General features: G+C 47.6%; 1 protein-coding gene and 1 non-coding gene across 2 annotated transcripts; both read left to right on the forward strand.

Moving 5' to 3' along the window:
- Positions 1-371: 371 nt before the first annotated feature.
- On the forward strand, positions 372-510 carry LOC114815312. Its single transcript, XR_003763076.1, has one exon. It is a non-coding gene; the product is annotated as a small nucleolar RNA SNORA7 (small nucleolar RNA).
- A 2,231-nt stretch (positions 511-2,741) lies between these two features.
- Positions 2,742-7,447, forward strand: CCL22 (C-C motif chemokine ligand 22). The gene is made up of 3 exons (XM_001511278.3): positions 2,742-2,905; positions 4,784-4,907; positions 7,158-7,447. Exons 1-3 carry the CDS (start codon positions 2,836-2,838, stop codon positions 7,249-7,251), a joined length of 288 nt encoding a protein of 95 aa, XP_001511328.1. The 5' UTR covers positions 2,742-2,835; the 3' UTR covers positions 7,252-7,447.
- The last annotated feature ends 900 nt before the right edge of the window (positions 7,448-8,347 follow it).

Here is an 8,347-nt window from a genome sequence, read left to right on the forward strand (position 1 = left end):
CACAGCAGACAAGTGGCAGAGCTGGAATTAGAACGCAGGTCCTCTGACTCCCAGGTCTGTGTTCTTTCCACTAGGCCGCTCTGCAAACACCCTCAAGGAGGAAAGAAGTTGCCCTCCAGACCAAATATCCCTTCCCCTATATACGGGGAGGGAGAGGAGAAAGAGAGACCCCCGGAGAACTCCCAGTCCTCCCTTAGGGACTCCGAGATGGGGTGAGGAAGGAGCTGGGAATGGAGGTAAGAGGAAGCAGTTGGAGCAGGCTCAAGACTCTTGGACTCTAGACTGTAAACTCCCCTCTAGACGGTAGGCTCATTGTGGGCAGGAAGTGTGTCTACCAACTCTGTTGCATTATTATCTTGTACTCTCCCAAGCACCTCTCAGGGTTGCACCTGGAGAGTTTCCAGTACTCTACCAGTCTCCACAATGAGAGGAAGAGCCAAGCAGAGGCACAGCCATTCCATTCCTAGCTTTGGGCAATGGCTAGCGAGCGGAAGGCAATCCGCTACAAGTCAAAACTCATCCGTACTGGGCAGCAGTGGCACGGGAGAGAGTCGATGACAGAGACTCAGGTTTACTGTGCGGAAAGAGGCAATGGTAAACCACTTCCATATTTTTACCAAGAAAACTCTTCGGATACACTACCAGAATGACTGCAGACGGAGGTGGGGCATTCTGGGAGAAATGTGTCCATGGCATCGCTACGGGTCAGACACAGTTTGACAGCATAAGACGACAACAACAACTCTCCCAGGTGTTTAGTACAGTGCCCTGCACACAGTAAGCACTCAATAAATATGACCGATTGAGTCGGACTTCTTCCCCTAGGCTTGCCCCTCAGGTATATGGAAGCAGAATTGCCTAATGGAAAGACTAAATGCCTAAGAGTCAGAGGACCTAGATTTTAATTCTAGCTCTCCCACTTTCCTGCTATGTGGTCTTAGGCAAGTCACTTAACCTTTCTGTGCCTCAGTTCCCTCATCTGGAAAATGGGGATTCAATACCTATTCTCCCTCCCACTTAGATTGTGAGTCCCTTGTGGGACCTGATTATCTTGTATCTACCACAGCGCTTAGTACAGTACTAGCCACATAATAAATACTTATTAGGTGGGGGGGGCTCTTTACCCTGGATCCCCTCCAGGGGTACCCCGAGCCCCTAAAGGCAGCCACTCTCGTAAGGGTACTTCTAGAGGTGGTTTTCTGAAAGGAGCCGCCTCTAGCAGCCCTACAAAGGAACATTTTTCCCAGCCTTGAAAATCAATCCCCAGGTGGTTTTCCGGCCACCCGTCTCCAGGAATACAACTAAACTGGGTGCCATGAGCCAAGGTACCCACAACCAGGAAGAGCGAACTCGTCTGAGCCTCCGGAGGAAGGGAGAGGAGAGAAAGGGCAAAGCCGAGAAAGGCAGAAGTAACGGACAGGGAATATATTCAGGGGGAGACAGAAAGGGAGGTGGAAATCTCGAATAATCCCCCTATAAAAATAACTTCAATAAAGTAGGGGGTGGTCTGCCCCTCGCCAGAAAGCCCTTCTCCTCTTTCCTGGACCAGACATTCTTTACACACAACCCACTGGATCTCCTGCCGGTACAGACCATCTCTTAGCAGGCCACTAACACTTTGCCATAGACCCTCCCTGTTCCTCCATCTCATTGTGGACAGGGAATGTGTCTGTTTATTGTTCTACTGTACTCTCCCAAGCACTAGCACAGTGCTCTGCACACAGAAAGCGCTCAATAATTACAATTGACTGACTCCACCTGCAAAATGGACAGGCAGTTAGCTCTTATTTACTCGGGGTCCCACTCACCTCCTGGCTACTTTTTTAATGGTGTGTGTTAAATACTTACTATGTTTATTCATTCCTTAAATTGTATTCGAGTGCTTGCTGTGTGCAGAGCACTATACTAAGCCCTTGGGAGAGTACGATACAACAATATACAGACATATTCCCTGCCCACAATGAGCTTACAGTCTGCAGGGGGGGAGACAGACATTAATATAAATCACTGTGTGTCATACACTGTTCCAAGCTCTGGGTTAGATGCGGTCAATCAGGTGAGTCACAGTCCCTGCCCCACATGGGGGTCACAGTCTAAGTAGTAGGGAGTATTGAATCCCCATTTTACAGTTAACTGAAGCACAGACTTGCCCAACGTCACCCAGCGTTGAAAAGTGGCAGAGCTGGGATTAGAATCCAGGTCTTCTGGCTCCCAGGCCTGTGTTCTTTCCACTAGGCCATGCTGCTTTGGACCTGTTAATTAACAGGTGGGGTGCTGAAACACATCACTCCATTTTAGCCCCAACTAGAGTGTCCCCTTAGAAGGAGGAGCTGGAGGAAATCAGTGATTAAATTGAGGCTCTGGGATCAATCAATCAGTCAGTCAGTGATATTTAAGCACTTACTATTTGCAGAGCACTGTAGTAAGTGCTTGGGAGAATACCACAGAATTAGCAGACCTGGGGATTTCACTTATCGGGGCTATCCCTGACGCCATCAACAAGGACAACCAAGGTGCACTGATGGCTCCCCGAATGCTTTTGGACTGCACTTAGGGTTCTTCCAAAATAGACACGACTGAAGGCCAAGGTATTTTATGAAGATTCAGGCCCTCGGGAAAGATGGTCACCTGGCCACAGAGAATTTCCTAGGTTTCCAAGGAAACAGGTCAGTTCTCCTTTCTGGGATTTTGATCTCATCCATGACTAAGAGTTTCAAAATGGACTGTGGGTGTAGAAGACGGTACTGGGACAATAAATACCCAACCTCCTCTCCCAGCGCTCACTCCTAGTACAGAGAGTGAGACGAAGCCCTAAGGGAAAACTCTCCGGGAGCCATGAAGCAGCTGATGGTGACTTTCCTGGTGGTTTTAGTGCTGGTGGCGTCTCTTCCATCGGGTCAAGCAGGTGAGTCCCTGTCTGGAGCAAGAGTCTGGAGCAAGGGTCTGAGGGGATCCGGACTCGTGCACAGAGCTGGAAGTGGGGTGGGGCTGTTGGGACTCTTTCTAAATGCTTCACCACCACTCGACTTTAAGGACTCCCTCCCTCTGGAGGAACTGGCTTATCAGGAGAGCTGATAACCTCTGAGGAATCACAATCTCTCTAGGTCTCAATTTCCTTATCTGTAAAGCGGGGATACGATAAATTGTGAATTCAATTCTTGTATCTTTCCCAGGGGTTAGTCCATTGGAAATGATTAATAAATGCTGAAGTGGATACATCAATCAATGGCATTTATTTTGTACTTATTATGTGCAGAACCCTGTATTAAGCACTTAGGAGATACAACGTAACAATATAGCAGTTATGCTCCCTGCCCACAGTGAGCGTACAGTCTAGTGGGGAAGACAGACAACATAAATAAATTACAGATATGTACATAAGCGCGTGGGGCTGAGGGTGGGGGGGGGGGGAGGGAGGGGAATAAAGGGAGCAAATCAGGGGGTTGCAGAAGGGAGCGGGAGAAAAGGAAGTGTGGGCTTAGTCCGGAAAGACCTCTTGGAGGAAATGGGCCTTCAATAAGACCTTGAAGTCGGGGAGAGTATAATGCATTTGTACATTATTTATTATTGCATTCATAAAATCATATTTAATGAGCACTTACTGTGTGCAGAGCACTGTACTAGGTGCTTGGAAAGTACAATTCAGCAACATGTAGAGACAATCCCTACCCATCAATGGATTCATAGTCTGTTTATTCATTTTAAGTGTACATTAAAAAGTATATGGCAAACAGGTAGTATGGAATATATATAGTCCTTAGTGGGCCAACTATTCCATGGATACTTCCCTTTGCTGGTAGAGAGTGAGCTGAAGCAGCAAATACCCCTGAGCAAATCCAAATGTGAGACGGCGAGAATAATAATAATAACTGTGGTATTTGATAAGTGCTTACTATGTGCCAGGAACTGTACTAAGTGATGGGGTAGATACAAGCAAATCGGGACAGACAGAATCCCTATCCCAAATGAGATTCACAATCTTAATCCCCATTTTACAGATGAGGTAACTGAGCCCCAGAGAAGTAAAGTTATTTGCCCAAGGTCACCCAGCAGAAAAGTAGCAGAGCTGGGATTAGAACCCAGGTCCTTCTGTTTTCCAGGCCTGTGCTCAGAAACATTAGGCCACTGAGGCTGGCTAGTTGGGGCATGTTGTAGCTGATGATCCCTTCAGTTCACTCCTTGCACTCAGACCCTCGCCCGTCCCCAGTTCCACAAGGTTCCGTATCTCACAGTTGACCCTAATCAATGCTCAGGAAATTTCTGATGTTCGTTTCTTTCAAATAGGGGCCCCGATGCTTCCAAACACTTCCCTTTTGAGGTTGAAATTAGAACAGAGAAGGGAAATGCCTTAGAACTGATCAGGAGAATGTGGAATACAACTTGTAAGTTTGTGACTTTGTCCCTGAACCCAGTCCCTGGAAAATACTCTTACAGGTCTGTGAAATTTCTCATGTCCTCTCCGCACTTTGGTAGTAAGGAGCATTTGTGGCCTGGAGAAGCACCAAATTAAATATCTGAGTGGTGATTTCTGTTTTTGTTACCACTCATCCTTCCAGTCTGATTTCTTTTCTAGATAAAGGGAAGTTTATTTCTGGCTATATGGCTTCATGCCTTAACTTCAAGATTGGCTTAATTTTACTATTATTATTATATTTGTAAACACTTACACTGTATCAAGCACTGTTTTAATCGCTGGGGTAAATACAAGTCAACCGGGTCAGACACAGTCCCCGCGTCACACAGAGTTCACAGTCTATTTAATTTGCTTTTCTTCTCCTGGCAGTCCCATATGCTACTAACTTGGAAGACAGCATTTGCTGCACAGAATTTGTCAAATGGCCAGTGCGTTTTCGGTACCTGACGGAGTTCTACTTTACCTCTCTCTCATGCCGGAGGAGAGGAGTAGTGTAAGTGCTTCTGAGCTTTGATTTTGGCAGGGGAAGGAGGCCGTTAGGAAGGAGGGGGGTTCGGACTGGAGGAAGTCAGCACTGAGCAGAGACTCCTGGACCTTGCAATCCAGTCAGGCTGCCCAGAGGACAGACGGATAGGCAGACTGACATTTTCTCTCTCTCTCTCTCCCCACACCCGACCTGGGATGGTATCAACACAGTCTGTCCAATGCCATACTCTTCACCACCTCTAGACTGTAAGCTCACTGTGGGAGGGAACATGTCTATTACAGTGTTATCATGTACTCTCCCAAGCGCTTAGTACAGTGCTCTGCACACACTAAGCGTTCCATAAATACGACTGATTAATTGATTGATTCTCCCACCAGGGTAGTACCGGGCAATAGAGCTGTCCTCATCACTCAGGGAGTGGCATCAATCCATGGCATTTATAATAATAATAATAATTATGGTATTTAAGTGCTTACTATGTGCTGAGTACTGTTCAAAGATCTGGGGTAGATACATGGTAATCACATGGTCTCACGTGGGGCTCACAGTCTTAATCTCCATTTTACAGATGAGGTAATTGAGGCACAGAGAAGTCAAGTGGCTGTGGCTTAAGGTCACAGAGCAGGCAAGTGGTAGAGCCAAGATTAGAACCCACATCCTCTGACTCCCAAGCCTGTGCTCTTTCCACTGAGCCATGCTTCCTGTGTGCAGAGCACTGTAGTATGTGCTTTAAGAGCACAATACAGAGTTGGTAGACGCGATCCCTGCCCACAAAGAGCTTACAGCCTACAAGGTTACCGTGCCAATCCGTCATGCCAACCAATGCCACCTGTGCCAGTGTCCCTGGACCACTAGAGTCTCCATCCCCTGGGCAGAGACAGGTGATTAGACAGAGCATAGCGGCAACGGGGTCCTGAATGATGGTAGAGAACCCAGGAGTGGTAACTCAGTCAACCGCGGAGAGATCAGAGGTATTTACTGAGCGATTACTATATGCAGAGCACTGAACTAAGTGATTGGGAGAGTAGAGTACAACAGAATTAATGGTCACATTCCCTGCCCATAACTGGCACACAGTCTCGAGGAGGTGACAGACATTAATAGTAATAAAGATGTCTGTCCTTGCTTGGCCACTAGCCAGTCTGAAGGCCAGTGTTGTAAGTGTTTAGGCTCTGTGCTCTGCAGAGAGGAAAGAAAGGCATGATTCCTTCACTCAAGAATAATCTAGGAGCACCTCATTTAGGCTGAAAACTCCCTGAGGACAGGGGTTGAGTTTATCAATTAGTATAGTGCTCTCCACAAAATGCCCAGTCAATATCATTGATTAATAATTATGCTATTTGTTAAGCACTTACTATGTGCCAGGCACCTTATTAAGCACTGGGGGGGGGGGGGGGAATACAAGCAAATCGTATTCGACATAGTTCCACATGGGGCTCACACTCTTATTCCTCATTTTACAGTGGAGGTAACTGAGATCCGGAGAAGTGAAGTGACTAACCCAAGGTCTCAAAGCAGACAAGCAGTAGAGCCAGAATTAGAACCCAGGTCTTTCTGACTTCCAGGCCAGTACTCTATCCACTAGGCCATGCGACTTAATTGACCGAAAGGCTCAGTCCCTTTTCCTCTGACCCTTCAATAAAGGAGTTTGGCTCCCTTTTATCTTTTTTTTCTCTTCATTCGTGTTTCAGTGAAGGGTGAGAATAAAGAGGAAGGGTCAGGCAGTGGAACAGAGAAAGCCAGAAAAGGCCATTATTTTCCATTCTCTTTGCTGCCGCCACCCCTCCAGGGAGCCTGGGAGGAAACGCCCGGATGCAGCAACAACTTCTTTTCAAGCAGTCACATGCCTTCCAAGAACCAGGCCCTATTCCCTCTGCTGCCGGGCTGATCATCCAACGTGGTTCATTGGCGGGGCAATAGCTTAGTTGATCCCTTGCCAGAGTACTTAGCCACCTCCCTTGGGTCCCAGGTGTATAGTGGAGCCACAGCCCAGCACAAATCTCCCTAGGTGGAAATCCCCCAATTCCAGTGGCAGCAAGGAGAAACAGAAAGCCAAAGAGGCCGTGTGAGTTAGTTAAGATCGCCTGGCACGGAGCTGGCAGTGAGCCCAGGGGACCTGACACTCCTAACTTGGGCCTTCAGCCAGCCTCCGGGCCCAGACGCGAGCATAAACATTCCTGCTTCTTTCAGGAAGATGTTCCCCCCGGGGTCTTTCCCCCTGTCGATCCCTCACGCTCTTTTGGTCCCACCTTACAGATTGAAAACTGTCAAAAACCTGGAAATCTGCGCTGACCCCCAGATTCCCTGGGTGAAAAAGGCCATTGACCTGTTGAAGTTGAAGAAGAAATGAGAGCTTACAAGGCGCTGGACCACCCAACTCCTTACTTCCAAGTTGCTCACACCTCACCACAAACTGCCCCACTTGAAACATCCCTGTAAGCTAGAGAAGGGTCCAGGAGGAGAGAAACAGTGCATCGTAGTGGAAAGAGCACAGGTCTGGATGGTGGAGGACCTGGGTTTTAATCCCAGTGTGGCCAATTGCTTGCTGTGTAACCTTGGGTACATCATTTCTCTGTGCCACAGTTTCCTCACCTGTAAAATGGTGATTAAATACCTGTTCTCCCTCTTATTGTGCTCTTCCCCAGAGGTAATTAACTTGTATTAGAGTGTTTAACACATAGTAAGTGCTTAAATATCATTAAAAAAGTGACCATTCCTACTTGGCTCATGGGGAAAGGGGCTCAGGGAGGAGGAGTCATTTGCCTGAGGTCCCACATGCCCCACTACCTCTCAAGGAAGAGCCAAATCAAGGCTCAAGACTCACTTCTCCTGTCCATAAAGCAATGCTGCTTTGCAACTGCCATCAGGATTTTATTCCCCCAGGGGTTGCCTCCACCACCTTGCACAATGTGAACTGCCCCAGGACCTGACCACTTTTAGCAAGCTTCTTTCTTTTGATCCAGACAATACAAGGGGAAAGAAAGTACCGCCCCTCTCCTCCGCCCCTGCAGCCCCCACCTCGCCTGCTGCCACTCGAGCAAACCTGTGGAATGTTCTATGTAAGACACTTGATTAAAGTTGCCTTGTCAGAGCTTGTGTGGTGCTGTTTGCTGTTTCTCCTCTTTCCTAGATGCCGGAAAGGGGTGTAACAGCGGAGGAGAAAAGCAGCCAAAAAAATTTAAAACCTACCTTGAGGTTATCTACTGCAGCAATCAGTTCTTTTCAGAGTCCTGCTCGGTGAGGAGTGGTGAACTGTTTGTTGAAATAGCTCTACCCGGGAGGTTTTCAGCTTTGAACCTTCAACCCAGATTAGTTAATTTGCTGGAGACTTTCAGGCTCCCTCTTTTAAAATTTCCAAATAATCTGTTCATCACCTCCAGCTGATGGGGGAGAGAATTAACAGAGCAGTCACTTGGAGAGTAGAGGGGGCTGCCTTAGAAGGAGGT

This window comes from Ornithorhynchus anatinus, chromosome 11, assembly GCF_004115215.2.
Source record: "Ornithorhynchus anatinus isolate Pmale09 chromosome 11, mOrnAna1.pri.v4, whole genome shotgun sequence".
Lineage (NCBI taxonomy): Eukaryota > Metazoa > Chordata > Mammalia > Monotremata > Ornithorhynchidae > Ornithorhynchus > Ornithorhynchus anatinus.

What these genes read in the sequence shown, in the direction of transcription:
- CCL22 (XM_001511278.3), top strand. Translation starts at nt 2,836, where the DNA reads ATGAAGCAGCTGATGGTGACTTTCCTGGTGGTTTTAGTGCTGGTGGCG. An exon ending in TCTTCCATCGGGTCAAGCAG is followed by an intron (nt 2,906 to 4,783) that starts GTGAGTCCCTGT and finishes TTCTCCTGGCAG; the next exon opens with TCCCATATGCTACTAACTTG. An exon ending in TGCCGGAGGAGAGGAGTAGT is followed by an intron (nt 4,908 to 7,157) that starts GTAAGTGCTTCT and finishes CCCACCTTACAG; the next exon opens with ATTGAAAACTGTCAAAAACC.